Source organism: Monocercomonoides exilis (genome assembly GCF_001643675.1).
Source record: "Monocercomonoides exilis strain PA203 chromosome Unknown scaffold12-1864167, whole genome shotgun sequence".
Lineage (NCBI taxonomy): Eukaryota > Preaxostyla > Oxymonadida > Polymastigidae > Monocercomonoides > Monocercomonoides exilis.
The window spans coordinates 1,222,987-1,243,685 of NW_027150557.1; the positions used below are offsets into that span (position 1 = coordinate 1,222,987).

Consider the following 20,699-nt stretch of genomic DNA (forward strand, 5'->3'; position numbering starts at 1 on the left):
TAAGCGATAAATAAAAAATTCTCTAGAATCTCTTTTCAAACCCTTTTCAACGAAAGAAGAACACATTTATTCAAACAAAAAACTTCTCTGTAATTATCTCAGTAACTACAAAAATAAAATAAAATAAAATAAAATAAAATAAAATAAAATAAAATAAAATAAAATAAAATAAAATAAAATAAAATAAAATAAAATAAAATAAAATAAAATAAAATAAAATAAAATAAAATAAAATAAAATAAAATAAAATAAAATAAAATAAAATAAAATAAAATAAAATAAAATAAACAGAACATTTACAGACTTTAATGGTTTATAAGAATTGTTTCAATTAACATCAAACAAAAATTTTTCAAACATTAAAATAGTCAAAGAACTAGTACGGAATAGAACTATACTATCCGAAATCTCAGACTTACAGAAAATTTCTCCAATAAATCAATGAATAAAATTCATCCAAGCTATTAAAAGCAAAACATAATTAAACATTTTCATTAAATAAATATGAAATCAAAACACTAAAAAACTGACACTATAATCTATAAAATAAATCACTCCTCAAGAAAAGGCTCTTGTGAATCTGAAGGAATATCAATCTGTTTTGTGGTTGTTCCGTAATCAGAAATATTGCTTGAGATAGCAGTATTTTCCTCCTTTCTCCTCATCCACCCCTGAATGTCTGCATTTATCGAAGTTAAAAGACTCCTCTTTTCTTCGTATTCAGTAAGCAGCATCTTCTTCCTCCATCGTCTTCGCACAAAAAACAATGCCACTGCAAACCCAACACCAACAACTGCTGAAGAAACAGCAATTATAATTATCATCATCGTATCATCAACCACACCAGAATTATTTCCTTCGTTCACACGTAATGGAACTGTTGTCAAATCTTTGTTGAATGCCCTCTCAGTTGAAAACTTCAGGACAACATACACATCTGATCCATCAGCACGCTCCATTGCATCAAGAGGAAATATCGCAGAAACTGCATTCTCGTTGCCACTGTTCAATTTATCTGCCACTGCAATTTCTACCAATTCGTCTGTAAATTTTCCTGCATTTGTCTGATTTGCGAGCAGCACCATCAAAAGATTACAGTTCAAAAGGTATTTTCCCTTCAGAGTCACTTCATATCTCTCTCCACTTTTCGCACTTGAAACATTCACAGGCTGAGGCGTAAACAAACTTGACATCATATTAGAGGGGAAACCAACAAGCGAGCAGTTGTTGTTTTCAATCCAGAAATTCTCTGACAATTCTTCATTGCTTTCTTTAAAGATTCTGCTTTTTCCGTTCTTAGCAGTAGGCTTTGAATAGATCGAGCTTCCAGTATCGTTGACAAGCTCAATAACCCCTTTCCCTTCCTCAGAATCATCGTTTTTGCATATAATGTTGTGTGCAACACTCGGAAACTCAGTCAATTCCACTGAATTCCCTTTCATTGACCCAACGTCAATCGATAAATAGCTGTTTTCAGAGTAAATAGCTCCCTCAAGCTTTGTTCTGAACGTTGTATTGCGCACATATGCTAAGCTATCAACAAAACTCAAAAAAGAACTGCTCCAAAAGCAAATGTCATTTGAGTCGTCTTTCTGCATATTATCAGTTGAAGAAGACACATTCACATACAAAAAGCTGCAGCCTGCTATTTCAACATAGCTACATCTATTTGCAGCCAAAAAGAAGCCTTTTCCAGATATATGCGAATTGAAGGAGACGTTTGTGTTTACGAACTTTAGAGGAACATGAAGAGGAATCGAAGATTTCTCATCATGCGATGAATTGTTCAGATTTGAATGAGAAGAAGATAACGCCTGATGAATTGAAGATATGTTTGAGGAGTAGGATGTTGTTGTAAAAAGTGAAGTGGATTCTATGAAGTGGTTATGCGCACTGCTTTCATATGAACTTTTTTCCTTCGCTGAAAACAAAATCATCGAATTCTGATCATTTACAGTTAAGTTGTTTAAGCTGCATTCATTCAACTGCACATTCACTTTGCTTTCGTCAACCAGCTCGGAACAGTCAATGAAAAAAGATTCGCTTTTAAATAGAACTTTATTAAGATTCATCAAAGTACATAAGAGCGTTCCTGCTTCAATTTTAAATATAGTAGGAATGATCATTAATTCATTTAAAGATGAGATGGTACAGCGTTCAATTTCAAATGTTCCTTCATCATCAATTAGAAAGAGACAGCTCTCAGGCAAATCGGAACTGATTTTGGCGTTCGCGTTATTCATTTTGCACTTTCCTTTGATAACCACATGAACATCCATTTGTTCATTGCATTCGCTAAGTTTTGATTTTTGTTTAATTCCCCGCCTTTTATTCGCTTCCTGTCCGTTTTTTTCAAATAACAGCCCAGCTCCATCTGCTTCTCCTTCCACAGAAAGTGACTTCCACGTAACAGAATCGAAGATTGAAGGCTCTCCAACAATACGAAGTGTGAGATGCTCATCTTTGTCTTCTTCTCCAAAGATTTGCATCTTTCGAATGAAATCTGGAACACGTTGAGAGGAATTTAGAACTTTCTGTGAAATTGACGATGTTGGAGATGTCAAATGTGTCATCGCATAATTCACTGTGCAGCAAGGATCGTCTTCGCTTCCACAGAAAAAGATGTCCCAACCACTTTCCTGCTTTTCATGGACATCGTTTATACACTGTGAAAAATTGCTAGATGAATGTGAAGAAAAAGTTGAAGTTTGCTCAGTTCTACAGTTCTTCGCTAAGCTATCATATCCGCTAACATAAATAATTGAATTTCGATATGCAGCAAACTCAAGATAATCAACCATTTTACCATCTTGTTCACTTTCTGCTATGATCGAATTTTGCTCCTTCCAGAGTGGATGACGGAAATTTATCCCAAATTTCTTCAATTCGTCTTTGTTGATGATGCTTGTGCATCTGAAGAAGATGTCATTTCCAGTATTTGCTTTGTTTTCGAACATGCAAACGTCCTGAAACACAAAAGGAAACGTTGACGAATCGAATTCCAAATAGATTGCACCTCCTTTCGTTTCCTTCTCATGAAGTTGTGTGTCTAGACTATCATTGCAAAAGGTGCAATTTTTGAATAATAGCTCGGAACTCTCTTCAGCTTCATCGTCTTCAGAAGCTGTTGAAGAATCTTTTCCGTCACGCTTTTTCCCGCTCCAGTAAATGCATCCGCCAAAAGGCTCAAAATCATCGGGACTCATAAACCCACTTAATGATGAGTTGTGCAATTCGAGCTTTTGTCGAGCGCTTTCTCTGCTTCGAAGAAGTCGTCCTCCCAAAATTTCCTCTTTTGCGTTTCCAGAAGATCTCTCTGAATCTGTCAGATCATTCATTTTGATGAACGACAAATTCGATATCAAGATGATCTGTCTGTTCCTCTGATCCATCCATTCCGTATCTTGTCTCTTATCTGGAGAAATAGAGATCATGTCGTGTTTAATCTTCACATTTTCTATTGAAACATCTTTCAACTGCAACAAATCTTCATCAGATACAATGTTGAACAATGTTGTAGTGATCAAAGTCTTATCCCCTTTAATGCTCAGATTATCGAAAGTCACATCTCCTCCTTCAATGTTAAAAAGCATATAGTCAATGGACTGTTCTTCTGCTATTGAAGAAAAGGAAATAATCATTTTTATCCACAACGAAGCACCTCTGATAACAGTAATAGCATTCTTTGTGCTGGTTGTCATTGGATGCAACACAAGATTAACTCCTTCGAATTTTACACTTCCGTTTAACAAGATTACTTCTCTCCAGCTGCTGCTGTATTTAACGTTCACTTCCACTTTCCCTGCAATCCCTAGTTCAGTCGACGAGCAGATTTCTGCCTTCTCCAAAATAGAAGGCAGCGTCAGATACGCAAGGTCAACAACAATCAACCTGCGAGGCTCGTCAAGATGAGCCCATCCATATGATAAAGAACGACACGGGAGATTGAAAGTTCCACAGCGTGTAAAATCTACTCCACGAGACGACGAAACAAATATCGTTGAGTTGCTATAAACAGAAAGAAATTCCTTTATACTGATGCCTTTTTTATAATTCCCTATATCAAAGCCTCCAATTTGAGTTCCATCAACAGATTCGTCAACAAAGCTGAATATCCTTTGGATATTAATATCTGGTAAGAAGTATGTAAAAATCCTCATATCTCGATATTTTTCGGCAGAATTATTGAAAAATGATAATTGGTCCAAAATTAACGATGCATCTTTCAAAAGGCTTAATGACAATGCACCTCCACTTTCAATAGCAGAACACGATTTAAACGAGCAATTTGTGATCACAAGGCTTGCTTCTTCATGCAATGAACAGTCAACAAAGCCACCAAACGGCGAAACAGTTGTTATCAAATTTGCAGTGATATTTCTAATAGCAACAAAGTTTAATCGAGTTAACGCTCCATTAAATAAAACAGCCTCTTCAAAATGGGCGCTGATATTTTGAAAAACACTGTCAAGTATATTAAGTCTTGTAAATGTACCAGTTGCAAAAAAATTGCGAATTGTGCCATCAGGAATTTCGCAAAAAAGACTTTCAACAATTGAGAGAGACGCATTATTAGCCAAATGGAAAAAAGAAAACCATTCAAATGTTTCTGATGAAGATAACATTTCACGAGCAGCTGAATATCCTCCGATATTGTGAGATGGCTTGCTTTCACTGTCATACTTAAAGACTATGTGATCAAAAAAAACTGTTGAAGGGCTTTCATAATTTGTTGTAAAAAAAATAGAATCGTATGGATACATCTCCATTTTTGGACACAAAATTGTCAGATTCATCACATTGAACGTGGTGTCTGAAAGAATAAAAACTGCCCAAAACAATACGGCAAAATTATTGGTTCCAACGGAAATTACTCCACCGTTGTTTCCATCAATCTCTAAATCTATTCCATCAATTATGCAACTTGCATCTTCAAACGTTTTCGCATCCGAATCAATTGAGAATTTAACATCTTCGCTCTTTGCAACATGAGTTAAAGCTTGAAAAACATTTTGGCATGGTAGTTTTGTTGAAGAGCCACATGCAGCATTGTAATTAGCAGTGGAGTCCAATTCAATAACGCGCCGAGCAACTTCTAGTGACTTTGATAGAAAAAAAATTTCATCAGGTTTGCTCCGTTTCATCTGAACGACTGCTCCTTCTTTCAGCTCGGACGTTTTGCACAGAGAAAAGAGCTTGAGTCCATCATCATAATCAGCTTCACTCACAACAAAAGCATCATGCCCATATTTATCTGCCGTATTTACAGCGAAATAGCTCATATATATGCAAAACAAATCTTGGTTACACAATCGTCTATCACAGCTCAAAAATACTGCATCTGCAACAACTACGTAAATTGCTCCTCCATAATTAGCCTTACAGCTGGAAAAATCACACTCAGAAACAAGGGCCTGATCTTCAACATCCTTCAGATAAAGTCCTCCCCCACTTCTTTTTGATGCACATCCCGTAAACACACTTTGCACGCAAACTGGCTCTACTTCTTCGAAGAATTCTTCTGGATCGGAATTCCACTCTGTTTGCATTTTCATATCATTTCCTTCATGTGGAAAGTTGTTTCTTTCACGAATTTGTGAGTAATTATTTTGATGCCATATTGTGTGATTTCCGCAAAAGTCAGTTTTTCTTTGAGGTATCTGTGATAATTTGCGCTCGAATACGACACATGCATCAGCATTCGAACTGCAATCGAAAAACAGACATTTCCTGATTGCTGGAGAACGAATGCTGATCACATGAACAGCTCCAGCAGCTGTCTCAACATTTTTATTTTCATTTTCACAGATAATATTTTGGAAAGAAGAGTTTTCAAGTGTCACAGCCACATTTCCTTTCACAAAGATAGCTCCTCCAGACCCAATTTTGTTCTTGCAACTTTCAAAGCTGCTCCTCTTCACAGTTAGTGTAACAAGCGTTTCATCTTGTGCGTTTACAAAGATGCATTGGCCAAATTCATAACCTATAATTCTCTTCCAAATACATGAATCAAAGGTAAATTCTTTATCAACTGAAGGATCCAGTACGACTCTTTTGAGTGTTTCGTTTGTGTAGTGCTTATTTTCCCATCGAGAGCAAGAGATGTGTGTTGTGTTAAAATTATCCAACGAGCGCGCATCAGCAGAGATCGAAGGAATTAGCACGCCATCATACACGCCGTACACATGATTGAAAGCAGAATTTGAAATTGTTATAGAGCAAGAGTTTGGCTTTTGTTCTTGCATGCTCGCATTTTGCTTTGCACTGATATTGAAAAAAGTAGAATCAAGAAGCTCCAATGTTGATTCAATTACAGATGAAGCAAAAAATGTGGTCGATATTAAAACAGATGAAAATGATGAAGATGACACAGTAACTGAAACATAAGGATTCCAAATAGGAGAATCACTTTTCATGAACACAAACGAATTCATTTCCATCGAATCTATCCGCGATAAAACTGAAATGTTCTTGAGCTGTAAAACGCTTCCTGTTTTGGCAAATGAGCAGCCTAATTGTTGTTCTCTCGAAAAAACAATGCAACTAACAACAGAAACATTCGAAAAGCCATCTTGCAAAATCGTGGAATCCCCGTAGCTGGAAATAATACATTCTCTTTCGGTCAAAATCGTTGAGTTTGTAATTCTCATTTTCGTAAGCAAACAGCTCATTTCATTCATGACTTGTTTATTCCAAATTTTTGAAAGTTTTCCTTTCGCAGATGGGTCATTGCGACTATTTTCCATGTAAAATGCTCGATGTTTTCTGTTTTTATCGAAATTTAGCACTGTAGTTTGGCCCGAAGCATCAGTGAAGCAATTTGGATCATTTTCAATTATGAAAGATTTATAATCTGATCTACACGAAGACCCTCCTTGAATAAAAATACTTTCAATTGCAAAATTCACAAGCAAACAAAAAATAAACATCTGACATGTATCAAATAAATTAACCAAGTAATAAAAGCTGCAAAAACTGTTTTTTATTATGGGCATTGTTCAAATTCTTTTTTGTTTGAAATATGATTTTCTTTTTTTTTAATGAAACAAACTGAAAGAAGCATTTATTATTGGGGAAAAACACATTTTCTTTTCTATTTGTTTTATTCAAACATTCTGAAAGAAATTTATAACATTTTTAATGAAGATTTTTCGATAAATCAATTTCAATCTTCAATGTTTTTTCTCCACTTTTGAAGAAGTGCAAAAAATAAACTATGTTTTCTTATAAAAAACATTAGCATTGCTTTTGCCACTTCTTTTTGTTAGGCTCGCACACCACAAAAATTAAAAGTGAATTGTTTGAAAAAAAAATTGGTAAATAGTTCTGTTATGCGATTTTAGTACGGAAGAATTGATTAGCAACATAAAAGTTGGTTCCATTTGGAACTAAATGGAAGACCTCCGCGAACAGTGTTGATGCTGTAGCACCAGCAACCTAAATTATCATTAAAAAGTGAAAAAATAATCTTTTCTGCATAAATTTACAACAAGCCTGAACTTCCCCAATGACCATAGCATGGAAACAATTTGGACCAGGACTTGGCTGAATTGAAAAATGTTTTGGAGTGTGCTTCATTTGTGGAAGTCCTTTCAATTGAGCAAGAATTGCAGCTCCAACAAACTCTTTTCCTTCCATTGTCATAATTGAAGTCGGTTGCTAAACGCAATTAAAAACGAAAGCATATAAATTTATAATCAAATGTATATTTATTTAAAAACGTAAACATAATCAAGCGAATTACAATTGAATAAAAAACTAAAAATATATTGTTCAGACATATAATGTGTTAAGACCCTCACGATTCGTATCGAGAAGAGTGTAGTATCTTTGTAATGTTTCGGTTGCAAGTTGTTGTACAGATGAAGATGCTGCTTGAGGAGTTGCTGCCATTGACAAAAATGTTTATGTTGATCAAACCTTATTTTAGTACTTGAGGATTGCTTGCATAAAAATAAAGTGATAATTAACAATATATATTAAAATTTTACAAATAGTAAATTGGATTTTAACGAAATGAAATGCATTTACATTTTTTTTTTGAAATGAAAAATATGAAATAAGCATTAGAAATGCTCAGCTGCTCTATGCTGAACAGTTCTAAGATGTCCATAAACTTTTCCAGGCGGAGAACCTTTTGAAATTAGAGTTACAATGATAAATTGAAAAAAAAAATTGAAAAATCAATAATATTAATTTAATTATTTTAATAAAAATACGAATAGAGGCACAAACCAAGAATCAGGGAACATACAGCGTCTTTTGCAAGAGCAATATTTGCATATGAGCCAAGTATATGAACTTTGCTGTCATATTCAATATAAATAAAAGCACTTTAAAAATTGAACAAATACAAACTTGTCAGCAAGAACAATTCTAGTCTTTGTAGAATTCTCGATTGCAAATTTCATAGAACCATCTTTTCCCGCAATTCTCCCAATACCTCGTGATAGATGATCACCTTGAAGGGATTTCACTGTTTGATTGTTTATAATTAAAAAGAGCTAAAGTAACAATTTTCAAAAAATAAATATGTATAAACCATCTTGTATTTCAAAGGTGTCAAGGAAAAGATCATCAAGTTGAATGAGTGCAACAGCATCCTGAATAAACAATCAGCTAAAAAGTCCTCTGAAAAAGAAGAAATACTCAAACTCTCTGTTCAAATCCAAGCATGAACGCTGTCAAATAATCTACAGCCTAATGAGTTGAATTTTACAAATATTAAAAAAATTTATGAAAACAACAAATCAAACCTTTTGAAGAGCAGATGTTTCTGCTGAAGGCCCTGGTCGTAGATGTATGATATTTCGTACATCATCGAATTTGAATTGAAGTTTAAGGTGCTCCACAATAGGCTTTACAATCGCGACGAAGTTTTCTTGAAATGGAGTAAGTCTGTTCCTTGGAACATAGATTGTTCTTTCTTGAACAAATCCTGTAGCTTGCGGTGCAGAAAGCGCGTCAAATTGTGGTATTGGTGTAGGTACGACGGAACTTGTTGATGGTTCCTCTATATCCATGGACATGCTTTAAACAATAAAACAATAATAATATTTATTTTACTATGGGCGAATGAAACTGTTTAATGAAGGGAGAGATCTGTTCATTTTCTGATTTATTTGTTCAGAGTAATGGCATCAACACTTTCGCTCAAAACTGTTCCTACAAAACCATTTCCGGATGCTCTTGCAGGTACTTCTGGATTGAGAAAGAAAGTTTGTTTTGCACAACAAGCAAATTTCATGCTATTTTATATTTTGACAGGTTCCTGTTTTTATGCAAGAAAACTATGTTGAAAACTGGCTCGAAGCATTATTTTTCACGCAACCACCTCCGGCTGGAAAAGAAAGCATCCTTATTACAGGTGGAGACGGGAGATTTTACAGCGAAGTTGTAATCCAGAAGGTCATGAAAATGGCACTTGCACACGGCTACAAGAGGATTATTGTTGGAAAAGATGGAATCCTGTCAACTCCATCGGTATCAGCAATTATACGAGAAAGAAAAGCGGATGGCGGCGTGATTCTGACTGCTTCACACAACCCTGGAGGGCCAACACAAGATTTTGGAATGAAATACAACATTAGCTCCGGAGCTCCCGCACCAGAAGGTGTTATGCATGCACAATATGAACATTCACAAAAACTTACGTCTTACACAATTGCAGATGTTCCAGATTTTGACATTTCAAAGGTTCAGACAATCATTCCCTTTTCAGGAGTGACAATTGAGATCATTGATCCATGTGACATTTACATCAACTTGATGAAGCAAATATTTAATTTTGATCTCATAAAATCTTTGTTCCAGAGGAAACATTTCAAATTTACTTTTGACGCTTTGCATGGAGTGACCGGACCATATGCATTGAGACTATTCCACGAAGAATTTGGATGTCCCGTTGAATGCCTGATGAATTGCAATCCACTTCCTGATTTTGGTGGCTTGCATCCAGATCCCAATCAGGTGTATGCGCACACGCTGGTTGAACGGATGTATGCTGATAGCTCCAACTGTCCAGACTTTGGTGCTGCTTGCGATGGCGATGGTGATCGTAACATGATCCTTGGTTTGACATTGATGTTAATTATGCTATTTTCCGTTTTAATAATACAATTATATTTTCATTTTCGCTCCTAAATTACAGGAAATCATTGCTTTGTCAACCCAGCTGACTCTCTTGCCATCATTGCTGAATCAGCATCTGAGTGCATACCATTCTTTGCACGTGAAGGAGTTAAAGGCGTTGCACGTTCTTCACCCACCGCTCCTTGTGTCGACAGAGTTGCAGCAGCTAAATCTATTCCTTGCTATGAAACCCCAACCGGATGGAAATTCTTTGGGAATCTGATGGATGCAGGTAAGATTTCTATATGCGGAGAAGAAAGGTTTGCTTAAAGTGGGAAAGAGAAAAAGATAAAGAGATTCTTTTTATCTATGAAGATTCGCAAGAAGCTTTTTAATGTATAAAATGGAAAACAAATGACAAATAAAAGCTTATTCATACGTTGATGCTTTTGTTTTTTTTAAAACTGTTGAACGTTTTTTTGAAAATAACAATAATCTTCTTTCTTTTTTTCCTATTTTACAATTATTCTTATTATTTCTTTAGCTTTGGAACAGGTTCGATTCACATCCGAGAAAAAGATGGACTGTGGGCAGTTTTGTGCTGGTTGTCAATAATTGCACACGAAAGCAACAAGAGATATCCTCTGAGTGGTTCATCTTCTTCTTCTGCAGCTCCTTCCTCTGCTGACTCAAGCGCAGAGGGGAAAGTTGTTTCTGTGCAGGAAATAATGGATGAGTATTGGACCAAACATGGGAAATACTTCATTCAGCGACACGATTACGAAGGTGTTGACTCAACAAAGGCTCATTCTCTTTATGACACACTGAGAGACACGCTTGCAGGAAAATCTGAAGAAGAACTCAAAGTTTGCTAATACCTTTCTGCTTTTTTTTTTAAATACCAGAATAATCTTTCAATAATAAATATTTTTTGTCATGTGCTTCCTTTTCCTCAATATCAATCTGATAGAAAATCACTGGAGACGACAATGCAAAATCGTGCGATGTGTTCAATTACACAGATCCTGTTGACGGTTCCTATTCGCCAAACAACGTGTGCAATCATTGTTTAATTTACATTTTTTTGAAACAAATATATTTTTTAAAAAAACATGAAATGAATTTACAAATGCTATCTTTTTATTGAACATCAAACTTATTTAGGGAATCCGCTTCAAGTTTGTTGACGGATCTCGATTTGTTGTTCGTCTGTCAGGTACCTCATCATCCGGAGCAACTATTCGTGTGTACTACGAGAAATACAGCGACGACAAGGCGCAATTCCACAAAAAAGAAGCTGAGGTTTTGGAACCTCTTGTTGCTACGTTTTCGAGAGTGTCTAAGATTAGAGAAATCACAGGATTTGAAAAGCCAACTGTTATCACGTAATTTTCCTTTTGGCCATTTTTGAAACATGTTTTTGAAGTTAACTCGTTTCCTATACATTTAATGATTTTATCTTTCTCTTATTTTTTTTTTTTTTTGAAGTTTTGGAGCAACCTGGTAACTTAAATTTATTGGGAGCATTCTTCATTTAACTTCAATAAAAATTAATTAATATTTATTCTGATATTTTCAAAACGCCATATGAAAAAATAGAATTTTTATTTCCTATTTAATTGTTCTTTAAAAAAGTGTCGTGTAAAAATAATATTAAGAATCTTTCCATCTGCAAAACACAAGAGAAGTAATAAATGCACTCACAACAGAAGGGTCAAGAGCCGAAAGAGTTATCATCTCATTTTCGTCTTTTCCTTCTTCAAAAGATTCGTCAAAATTACGTTCATCTTTTAATTCTTCAACTGTTTCAGATATATCTTTGCTTTTGCATTTTTCTTTTATTTCTTCATCTTCATCTCTTGAAACATTTTTAACTTCTTTGCCGTCTTCTTTGCAATAGTCATCATCATCATCATCATCATCTTCTTCTTCTTCTTCTTCCAAATTTTCATTTTCAAACAACACCTTGTCAGCACCAACGGCCCGTTCAATTTCCTTCCAACCACCCCAACTGGAAGATCCATATGACAATCGAGCCCTGATCATAGATGCCGGCTGACTTCGAAACGCTCTTGAGTCATCAGAAATATCTGGCTGTGAATCCGGTGCAAAGTGTTCTAATGCCAGTGAAGTATGCATTTTTTCGCTCTTTGCAAAGCACTGACATTTCATTGTTTTCATCACATCGCATGAAGGAGCCTCGCATGATGATAATTTGTCCGAATGATTTGTTTGCTCGCAATCAGTTCTAATCTCATCAAATTCATTCAAACCGCTCCAAAATTCTGTTTGAATGTTGTTTGGAATAACAAGAGCTAGTCTAAGTTCAGATTCAAAGCCAAAGAGATCTTCACATCCTGCTCGAAATAATCCAAGTAAAGCGTGCTTTGCAATAACATAACTAGCGGCATCCATTTCTCCTTCTTCTCCGTCTGTTGATCCAATTAGCACCAATGTGGTCCCTTTCAAATTCTGAGCTTTAACAGAGCAAGTAATTTCCTCTGAACAAGGCTTAATTTTTGAAGCTTGGCAAGAACTGGTCGAACATGTCGATGCAGAAGATGGAGGATCCATTTTTTCAACTTGAGAAGGTATGTTTATCGCGCTTCGTTGATTTAATCTCCGTTTTATTTGAATCATCCTTCGAGAATATTGAAGGCTATATAGAGCTGGAACCACATGCACTTTAATTGAACTTTCTAAAACAGTTTCATCAATGTCAAAGATAGACTTGAACACGACATCACCGCATGTCACCACTATTCCATTAAAAATAAGTGCATTCCTTTCGCAATTTGCTTCATTTTTCTCAACAGGCAGCAAAAATAGTTTTTGACATTCCCTCCAGAAATCTTTTCTGCATGGATCTCCAATAACAAAGCCAATCATAACAAATGGAAATTCTTTTTTCAGGTTTGCCGCAGCAATCTTTGCTTTTTCAAGGAAACGTGAAGTGAGAATGACATTCCATCCTTTTGCACAAAACGAGCTGTTAATATTTGGATCGTGAAACAAAAGTATTTTGCTAATTATTTTGTATTTTGAAAAAGATACCGGCAAGTATTCATTCCAACTCCGCCGCATCCGCCAACGACAACTTTTCAATGAAGATTTTAATTAATTAACAATGCATTTTTCATTTAAACATCAAAAAAAGAATAATTAGCAAACAACAGCATCCAGGCATCTGAAACAATTTCCTTTTTTCATAAAGTGAGCTTTGATTATTCCATTCCATAAATAATTACTTTAATCGTGGATTTTAATTGTTCTTCAACGAAGCAAACTGATTATTAAAAAAGTAATGAATAGTCTACCCTTTATAAAATAGATTTCAATTAACTGATTCAATCATTTCTCCATTGTTCACATGTACCATTGAAAAATGAAATCTTAATACATAAATTTGAACTTTTAGAAAGTGAAAATTTGTTGTGTTAAGTGATGTGATTATGAAATGAGAGAATAAAATAGCAGAGAACCATCATCACCGCATGAAGCCAATCTATCTCCATTCCAGTTGTAAGCAACACCCCATACTTGGTCTGTATGGGAATCAAATGTATGAATGCACTTCTGATTTCTAATATCCCACACTTTCACTTTTCTATCACTCGAACTGAATAAATAGAAAAAAAAAACATAAAAAAACATTAACAAAAAATTGAATTCAGAATGAATTAATAAAGTAAAAATAAATAAATTCCAGATAAATAGATTTAGTAATTTTCATAAATATCTCGTTTATTTCATCTTTTTGAATATAAATTTATCCCAAAGCAAACCCGCTTGCAAAATGATGACCATCCGGAGATGCTGATACACAGAGAACGCCAGAAAGATGTCCAACAGCAGTCCCAACAACTGCACCAGTTTTTGAATCACTGACGTGTATCCTTCCATCGTCACTTGCTGAAAGAAGATAACCTAATGATGGTGAATATGAAATACTACGAATAGGTGAAGGTGACTGTGGTTTTATTGTAACAACAGGTTGTGAAGATGTTGAAGAAGATGAAGAGTGTCCAGAAGCCTCAAAATCAAAAATGCTAATAGCGCCTGATGCATATCCTGCAGCAACTCGATGCTCGTTTGGAGACTAAGATTGAAAAAAGTGCGAGAAATAAAAAAGAGAGAAGAGAAAATTGCAACGATTATAAAAATGATATAAATACAAACATTTGAAACGGCCATTATAAATTCTTTGCGTTCAGGATCAAAAAGCGTCGAAGTAGTTTCAGAATCCAATCTCAGGTATTTTATTGTACCAGTTTGAGAACCAATTGTTACTCCTCTTCCATCTGGTGTAATGTCAGAACTCCATGAGCCTCCGGGACCCTGATCGATGTCTTTTAAGCACTCATATTTTTCAAGATCAAAGACTCGTAAGTGGCAATCCATTGAACTTACAGCAGCAATTGTTCCTGATGTATCACAATTGACACTTACAACTCCAAGACGTTGTCCAGGAAAAGAGTGCAATCTATTAAAATGAGAGCCAGAACTGAATTAACAATGAATACGAAAAATGACTCTTTTTAAACATGATATTGATGAACATACAATACATTCACTTTTTCGTCTATAGATCCAGTTATGACTTTGTCCGTTCGTCCAGACCAGCACATGCACCAAATGCTGTCTGTGTGTGCATTGTCTATGCGTCTAATGACGTTGAACATAAATATTAAATTGATATATGTTGATCTTTCCCTTATTAATGTTCAGAATATCTTGAACATTCATTTTCGAAAACAAACTTGAATGAACAAAATTCTGCATTTCTAATGTGTGTTGGACAATCAAATAATAGAAAATGAACAAAAATTTGTAAAATCTTTCTGAATTCAAATTTGATATAACATAGACATCTTTGTCAAAAACAGCAACACTTGAAGTCTATTTGAACGTTTTTCCTTCAAAAGAATTGTTGAAAACGAACAAATCATCAAATTTTTAAATCAGTTTTTGCAGTAAATGTTTATAATGTAAAGGGGATTGGAAGTGTCCAGCGAATGTTAAAAAACAATTCACGCAAATAAGAAAGATGCCACGAAACAAAAGAGAGAAGAATTCAACATAAATAAAAACTTCATGAAGAAGGTTAAGTAATTACAAGTCGTGATGGTCTGTATGGTGCTTATTGCCCTGCTTGCCTTCTTTTTCTTTCTTCAGCTCCTCCTCTTTTTCTTTTTCCTTCTTTTCGTCTTCTTCGCGGATGATATTCTCATCAACTTCGATTTTCAAGTTTGGCACGTTGTCTCTGAGGAATCTGCGGATTTTCTGGATTGAGTAAAACTCCAAGTGCTTTGACGGATTCAGCTTGTCTTCCGGCTTGAAAAGAAGAAGCGTCGGGTAGCCTTCTGTCACAACAGTCGGCCACACGTCGTTTGTGGTCACGTCAAAGTCGGCAATGAATATCCGCCCGTCGTCTTTGATCTCTTCAGCCACTGGCCCTATCTCCTTTGCCAGCTTTTTGCATTTCTCGCACCACGGCGCAGTGAATTTCACAAACACATAGAAGTCAGAGTCAAGCACAGACTCGTTGAATGTCGAGCCCACAACCTTGACAACTTTCCCTTCTCGCCCAGGGCACAGCCTCCTCTTCTCTGTTTTCTTCTCCCCCGTCTTTTCATCTGTAATCTCAACATCTTCAAACGCATTCCACAATTCGTTCCAATTGTCCGGGATTGGCTCAGAGCGCAGGTTCAGTGGGACTTTTCCCTCAAGCCAATCTTCACAAAACTTCCTCACTTTGTCTTCAGACGGAAGCAAAAAGCTCTCTCCATCTTTGGGCCTCAGAGGATAATGTGCTGTGGGACGTTGATCCGGTGCTAGATTTTTCGGAAAGTGGGGCGGTTTGTGTTGCTTTGGAGGAGCAGCGTGTTCACTTCCGTCTTTCTTTGCTGCAAGCTCGCGTTTCCACTGGTCATTCCACGGCGCCACGATGGTGAATGCAGGGAAGAAGTCAGCCTCAACGCCCAATGTTTTTGTGAGTCTCCAATGCTTTTGATGATCAACAACGCAAAACAGCATTTTCCCTTTCAGAGACTTCGCTACAGAAGTAGCAACGTTCCATCCTAAAGAAGTTAAGCCAGCGTGATGGCTATCAACAAACATAAATCCGACAGGAACATCGGCTCCCATGTATCTCCACGCAGTGTATTCAGTTAATTCCTCGACCAATGGAACTGCTTGCTCGGCTATCCACATTACGAGTGAAAACACATTAATTGCATCTTTGTATTCAGTGACATAGTCAAATGCAACATCTACATGTTGAACTTTAATTTCTTCTATTGAAGGATTTACAACAGCAACCCAGACATCTCCTTCTCGTTCATTTAACGAACACCCGCAATAAGATGCAAATTCTTTTGCTTCTCTTGATGGAAAATAGCCAACAATTGCGTGCTTAAATGGTTTAAATATTTTTTTTGCTTCTTCATAACTGGCAAAAACGCGAACTCTCTTTTCCATATTTTGTCCAACCCATTCAACAATTTCAGAAGAATCTTTTTCTGAGTTGAATGAAACAGGTTTGTATGTGCTAAAAAATGCTGATAAAAAAAGCAAAAAACAGCCAATATCAATGCAAACTGAAAAAGTTTAACTTCTGGAATTCCATTAAGTTGGGCTTTTTTGCATGTCGATGGATGGCTTGAACAATCTATTTCCCCAATTGTTAACCCATATTGATCTAATTCTTCTGATGCTAAGTGAAATTGCTTTCGTATTTCATCACTTGTTGGATCATCGGTCATATAAAAAAGAAACAAAGATGGAAAGGATGAAGCAACTTTTTCAAAATTTTTATTTGTTACAGCTATCACTTTATCGGTTTCGCACCATGCAGCAAGGCAAATGAAATAAAAAACATGAAAATAATTCATTTCCTTTTTCTTATTAACAAGCAACGGGATGATCAAATTATGCTCAATCAAGAAAAAAGGTCACTTTTTAAAAATAGAAATATAACATATAACATGATACAACAAATATCATTTTAAGTGTGTAAAGTCACTTCCTTTAACAAAATATTTCACTAAAAAATTTACAATTTAATGATAACAAAATTGACAAAATGAAAAGAGTCACAAATATCACAAAACACATAAAACGAATTTCATATAGCTTATATTGATTCATATGGCGTGATATCAACAGGTTCAAATCCGTCTGAAAATGTGAAATAAACAAAATTAAAACGAGAAAAAAATAATAATGATAAATAAATATGTTTATGTATACCATTTGTCTTTAATCTTAACGAAATTTCTGAATCTTCCAAGATGCCTTGTTCACCGAGCGTCTTGCTGTCATTCAAATCTCGAAGTCCAAATGTTAGTAACATTTCATTTGGTGGAACGCTCTATATTACAGCAATTCAACATATCATAAAAAGCACTGCAAGTTAAAATATATCGCTTGAATGTGTAGTCAAACCAAGATGGGAGAGAGTTTCTCTTTTGTTTGAATGATTGTTTCATGAGACTCAACTAAAAGGAAAATTGTTTGCTTTTTCCTTTTCACTCTTATGTACTATGTTTCGCGTAAAAATTTCATTATTTATTTATCAAAACAGCAAACTCTAAAAAATAAAAACATTAAATACCATTTTTGATACAAAATGTGGGTTGACGAACCAACAAAAAATCATTGTTAGTTCAACAATATCCATTAAACTCAGATTAAATGAAAGAAAAATGAATATGTATTTTCTTTGACTTCTCTTTGATGCTTCACAGAATGTCTGAACAAAAAATGTGTTTTATTCAGAAATATTTGAAAACCGGAACGAAAGATGAAGTGCATTGTTGAAAGAGAAATAACTATTTGAGAGATTCCGAAGACCAGAAATTGATTTTTTTGTTTTCAATTTTCTGATTAGATTTCCTTTAAAAATGTTTCAACTTTTCAAAATGCTTTTTGCCATTTATAAATCAAAACAAGTTTTCAAATGAAGAATCATCATTTTGTACGCAATATAATATTATATTTACATAAAGAAAAAAATCAAAACTCTCTGATATAATTGAACAGTCGATAATAGTAATTTGAAAACAACATTCAATTAATTCAAATTGGCATGATATTCAGAAAATGAAATCTTTTCTATCTATAACTTTTTACGGTTTTAATTTTTTGTGAAAATAAAGAAAGAATTTTAACTTCTCAGTTGATTCTTAACGAATGTTAGTGAAATGAACACGAAACAATTGAGAAAAAGAAAGAAAATAAACAGAACAAATAAAAAATGGTTCCTCAATCATCTTCAATTTGTTGAGCAAGAATGCAAATAAATTTAGTCGACTTGTTCCATTTCACCTGGCTCAGCTGAAGCATCGGCTTCCAATGGTGGAAGGTCAGATGCATCTGATGAATCGCTTGTATCATCAATTGAAAGACCAAGCTTGATCATTCTGTGAATGCGAGAGGCAAATGATGATGAATCTTCAAGTGAAAATCCAGATTGAAGCAATGCAGTTTCATAAAGCATCATGACAAGATCCTTCAATGTGGCATCTGCTGGGTTGTCGCATTTCTTTCTCAATTCAGCCATGATTGGATGATCTGGATTGATTTCCATGATTTTCTTTGATGCCATGTATGAGAATGAAGAAGCATCACGCAATGCTTGAGCCTTCATGATTCTTTCCATGTTAGCAGACCAGCCGTATTCGTTGGTCACAAGAACACATGGTGAATCAACAACACGTGAGGAAATTGTGACTTTCTCGACTTTTTCTCCGAGGATGTCCTTCATAACTTTGCACAAGTTTTCGTTGGCAGCTGCCATTTCCTCTCTTCTCTTTTTCTCTTCTTCTGTCTCTTCAATTTCCAATCCTTCTTTTGTAACGCAAACAAGTTTCTTTCCTTCGTAGTCCTTGAGTTGTTGAACAGAGTACTCATCGATTGGATCAACCATGAACAAAACTTCCAAGTCTTTTCTCTTCAATCTCTCCAAGAATGGGGAATCGCGGACAGCTTCCTTTGATTCTCCTGTAATGTAGTAAATGTTTTTCTGCTCTGGCTTCATTCTTGCAACATAGTCTTTCAATGAAATAAGCTCATCAGGAGATTTTGTTGAGCAGTATCTCAGCAATTCAGCCAATTTAGCTCTGTTGTCAGCATCTTCGTGAATACCCAACTTAATGTTCTTGGAGAAGGCTTCATAGAATTTCTGATAGTCTTCCTTGTTCTCTGCAATATCATTGAACATTTCAATGCACTTCTTGACAATGTTCTTCTTGATAACTTTCATGATCTTGTTTTGTTGGAGTGTTTCACGAGAAATGTTCAAAGGAAGATCTTCTGAATCAACGACACCACGAATAAAGCCAAGATATTCGGGAATCAAATCATCACAGTTCTCCATAATCAAGACACGGCGCACATACAACTTGATGTTGGTGTTCTTCTTCTTTGTTTCGAACATATCAAATGGAGCACGACGTGGAGTGAAGAGAACAGCTCGGAATTCCAATGATCCTTCGAAGAAGAAATGCTTGACAGCAAGATGATCTTCCCAATCGTTTGAGATGCTCTTATAGAATGCTGCATATTCTTCTTTTGTGATTTCCTCTGGCTTGCGCATCCAAATTGCTTTCATCTTGTTGATTTGTTCATATTCATGAACAACCTCCTTAATCTTTCTTGTTTTCTTTTCCTTTGGTTTTTGTTCTTCTTCAACTTTTGGTTCTTCATCGTCTTTCTTTTCTTCCTCACCTTCTTTCTTCTCTTCTTCTCCTTCCTTTTTCTCCTCTCCTTCTTTCTTTTCTTCCTCACCTTCCTTCTTTTCCTCTTCTTTCTTCTCTTCCTCCTCTTCTTCTTCCTCGACTTCCTTTTCCACTGTCTTTTCGACTTGGAGTGAAATTGGATATGCAATAAATTCTGAGTGTTTCTTGACAAGCTCCTTCAATTTTCTTTCTTCCAAGTAGTCCAACATATCGTCCTTCAAGAAAAGAGAAATACGAGTTCCACGAGGAATTCTTTCTCCTTCTTTGTCTTCGCGAATTGAAAATGAATCACCAGCAGCACTTTCCCAAACAAGTTGGACGTCATCGTGATGTTTTGTTGTCACCATCACATTCTGGGCAACAAGATATGCTGAGTAGAAACCGACACCAAACTGTCCGATCATAGACACATCTGCACCAGCTTGGATGGCTTCCATGAATGCCTTTGTGCCAGAGCTTGCAATTGTACCCAAATTATTGACGAGATCAGATTCGGTCATACCAATACCAGTATCGCAAATGTGAAGGACTTTGTTGACCTTATCCGGAATAAGACGGATTTCAAATCTTGGCTCCTCTTCCAACAATGATTTATCTGTGAGGCTCTGATAACGAACTTTATCCAAAGCATCAGATGCATTTGAAATAAGTTCCCGAAGGAAAATATCCTTATTTGAATAGAATGTGTTGATGATCAAGCTCAACAATTGGTTGATCTCTGCACGGAACTTGTAGTTCTTTGCATCAACGGGTACTTCAGGTTTTTCTTCAGTCGACATTTATTTATTCAATGAAAATGATCAAGAATGACAGATCTGAAATTCCAACAATGCCACCAACCATATTATCTGTATTTGTTTTCCACTTTCGTTTTGGTTGTTTTTATAA

At 35.5% G+C, this 20,699-nt stretch overlaps 8 protein-coding genes across 8 annotated transcripts; 1 reads left to right on the forward strand and 7 right to left on the reverse strand.

The window, feature by feature from the left end:
• Window positions 1-551: 551 nt before the first annotated feature.
• On the reverse strand, window positions 552-6,440 carry MONOS_6510 (uncharacterized protein; the record flags this gene model as incomplete). The annotated part of the gene is made up of 1 exon (XM_067876751.1): window positions 552-6,440. One exon carries the CDS (start codon window positions 6,438-6,440, stop codon window positions 552-554), a length of 5,889 nt encoding a protein of 1,962 aa, XP_067731280.1.
• Window positions 6,441-7,242: 802 nt separating this feature from the next.
• On the reverse strand, window positions 7,243-7,911 carry MONOS_6509 (putative nuclear transport factor). The gene is made up of 3 exons (XM_067876749.1): window positions 7,780-7,911; window positions 7,495-7,659; window positions 7,243-7,437 (listed from the first exon to the last, which is right to left on the reverse strand). The coding sequence occupies exons 1-3, from the start codon at window positions 7,891-7,893 to the stop codon at window positions 7,330-7,332; spliced, it is 387 nt and encodes a 128-aa protein (XP_067731281.1). The 5' UTR covers window positions 7,894-7,911; the 3' UTR covers window positions 7,243-7,329.
• A 155-nt stretch (window positions 7,912-8,066) lies between these two features.
• Window positions 8,067-9,029, reverse strand: MONOS_6508 (putative RNA-binding protein pno1; the record flags this gene model as incomplete). Its single annotated transcript, XM_067876748.1, has 6 exons — window positions 8,067-8,134; window positions 8,236-8,306; window positions 8,359-8,476; window positions 8,543-8,603; window positions 8,656-8,700; window positions 8,757-9,029. The coding sequence occupies 6 exons, from the start codon at window positions 9,027-9,029 to the stop codon at window positions 8,067-8,069; spliced, it is 636 nt and encodes a 211-aa protein (XP_067731282.1).
• A 64-nt stretch (window positions 9,030-9,093) lies between these two features.
• On the forward strand, window positions 9,094-11,682 carry MONOS_6507 (phosphoglucomutase (PGM)). Its single transcript, XM_067876747.1, has 6 exons — window positions 9,094-9,218; window positions 9,268-10,072; window positions 10,151-10,391; window positions 10,616-10,937; window positions 11,042-11,125; window positions 11,236-11,682. The coding sequence occupies exons 1-6, from the start codon at window positions 9,135-9,137 to the stop codon at window positions 11,458-11,460; spliced, it is 1,761 nt and encodes a 586-aa protein (XP_067731283.1). The 5' UTR covers window positions 9,094-9,134; the 3' UTR covers window positions 11,461-11,682.
• Window positions 11,683-11,724: 42 nt separating this feature from the next.
• Window positions 11,725-14,753, reverse strand: MONOS_6506 (putative WD repeat-containing protein 61; the record flags this gene model as incomplete). Its single annotated transcript, XM_067876746.1, has 6 exons — window positions 11,725-13,060; window positions 13,126-13,168; window positions 13,554-13,690; window positions 13,857-14,170; window positions 14,251-14,575; window positions 14,635-14,753. The coding sequence occupies 6 exons, from the start codon at window positions 14,751-14,753 to the stop codon at window positions 11,725-11,727; spliced, it is 2,274 nt and encodes a 757-aa protein (XP_067731284.1).
• Window positions 14,754-15,019: 266 nt separating this feature from the next.
• MONOS_6505 (Protein disulfide isomerase) lies at window positions 15,020-16,835 on the reverse strand (the record flags this gene model as incomplete). The annotated part of the gene is made up of 2 exons (XM_067876745.1): window positions 15,020-16,621; window positions 16,672-16,835. The coding sequence occupies 2 exons, from the start codon at window positions 16,833-16,835 to the stop codon at window positions 15,184-15,186; spliced, it is 1,602 nt and encodes a 533-aa protein (XP_067731285.1). The 3' UTR covers window positions 15,020-15,183.
• Window positions 16,836-16,951: 116 nt separating this feature from the next.
• MONOS_6504 (uncharacterized protein) lies at window positions 16,952-17,837 on the reverse strand. The gene is made up of 4 exons (XM_067876744.1): window positions 17,687-17,837; window positions 17,518-17,613; window positions 17,323-17,443; window positions 16,952-17,250 (listed from the first exon to the last, which is right to left on the reverse strand). The coding sequence occupies exons 1-4, from the start codon at window positions 17,750-17,752 to the stop codon at window positions 17,207-17,209; spliced, it is 327 nt and encodes a 108-aa protein (XP_067731286.1). The 5' UTR covers window positions 17,753-17,837; the 3' UTR covers window positions 16,952-17,206.
• A 399-nt stretch (window positions 17,838-18,236) lies between these two features.
• On the reverse strand, window positions 18,237-20,628 carry MONOS_6503 (putative heat shock protein 90). Its single transcript, XM_067876743.1, has 2 exons — window positions 19,861-20,628; window positions 18,237-19,800 (listed from the first exon to the last, which is right to left on the reverse strand). Exons 1-2 carry the CDS (start codon window positions 20,588-20,590, stop codon window positions 18,377-18,379), a joined length of 2,154 nt encoding a protein of 717 aa, XP_067731287.1. The 5' UTR covers window positions 20,591-20,628; the 3' UTR covers window positions 18,237-18,376.
• Between the last annotated feature and the right edge of the window lie 71 nt (window positions 20,629-20,699).

What these genes read in the sequence shown, in the direction of transcription:
- MONOS_6509 (XM_067876749.1), bottom strand. Translation starts at nt 7,893, where the DNA reads ATGGCAGCAACTCCTCAAGCAGCATCTTCATCTGTACAACAACTTGCA. An exon ending in AGGGTCTTAACACATTATAT is followed by an intron (nt 7,660 to 7,779) that starts GTCTGAACAATA and finishes AATTGCGTTTAG; the next exon opens with CAACCGACTTCAATTATGAC. An exon ending in TGGTCATTGGGGAAGTTCAG is followed by an intron (nt 7,438 to 7,494) that starts GCTTGTTGTAAA and finishes ATGATAATTTAG; the next exon opens with GTTGCTGGTGCTACAGCATC.
- MONOS_6507 (XM_067876747.1), top strand. Translation starts at nt 9,135, where the DNA reads ATGGCATCAACACTTTCGCTCAAAACTGTTCCTACAAAACCATTTCCG. An exon ending in TCTATATGCGGAGAAGAAAG is followed by an intron (nt 10,392 to 10,615) that starts GTTTGCTTAAAG and finishes TTATTTCTTTAG; the next exon opens with CTTTGGAACAGGTTCGATTC. An exon ending in GTTCCTATTCGCCAAACAAC is followed by an intron (nt 11,126 to 11,235) that starts GTGTGCAATCAT and finishes AAACTTATTTAG; the next exon opens with GGAATCCGCTTCAAGTTTGT.
- MONOS_6504 (XM_067876744.1), bottom strand. Translation starts at nt 17,752, where the DNA reads ATGGATATTGTTGAACTAACAATGATTTTTTGTTGGTTCGTCAACCCA. An exon ending in CACATTTTGTATCAAAAATG is followed by an intron (nt 17,614 to 17,686) that starts GTATTTAATGTT and finishes CGCGAAACATAG; the next exon opens with TACATAAGAGTGAAAAGGAA. An exon ending in GTTAAGATTAAAGACAAATG is followed by an intron (nt 17,251 to 17,322) that starts GTATACATAAAC and finishes TCACATTTTCAG; the next exon opens with ACGGATTTGAACCTGTTGAT.
- MONOS_6503 (XM_067876743.1), bottom strand. Translation starts at nt 20,590, where the DNA reads ATGTCGACTGAAGAAAAACCTGAAGTACCCGTTGATGCAAAGAACTAC. An exon ending in AGAAGAGGAAAAGAAGGAAG is followed by an intron (nt 19,801 to 19,860) that starts GTGAGGAAGAAA and finishes AGAAGAAAGAAG; the next exon opens with GTGAGGAAGAAAAGAAAGAC.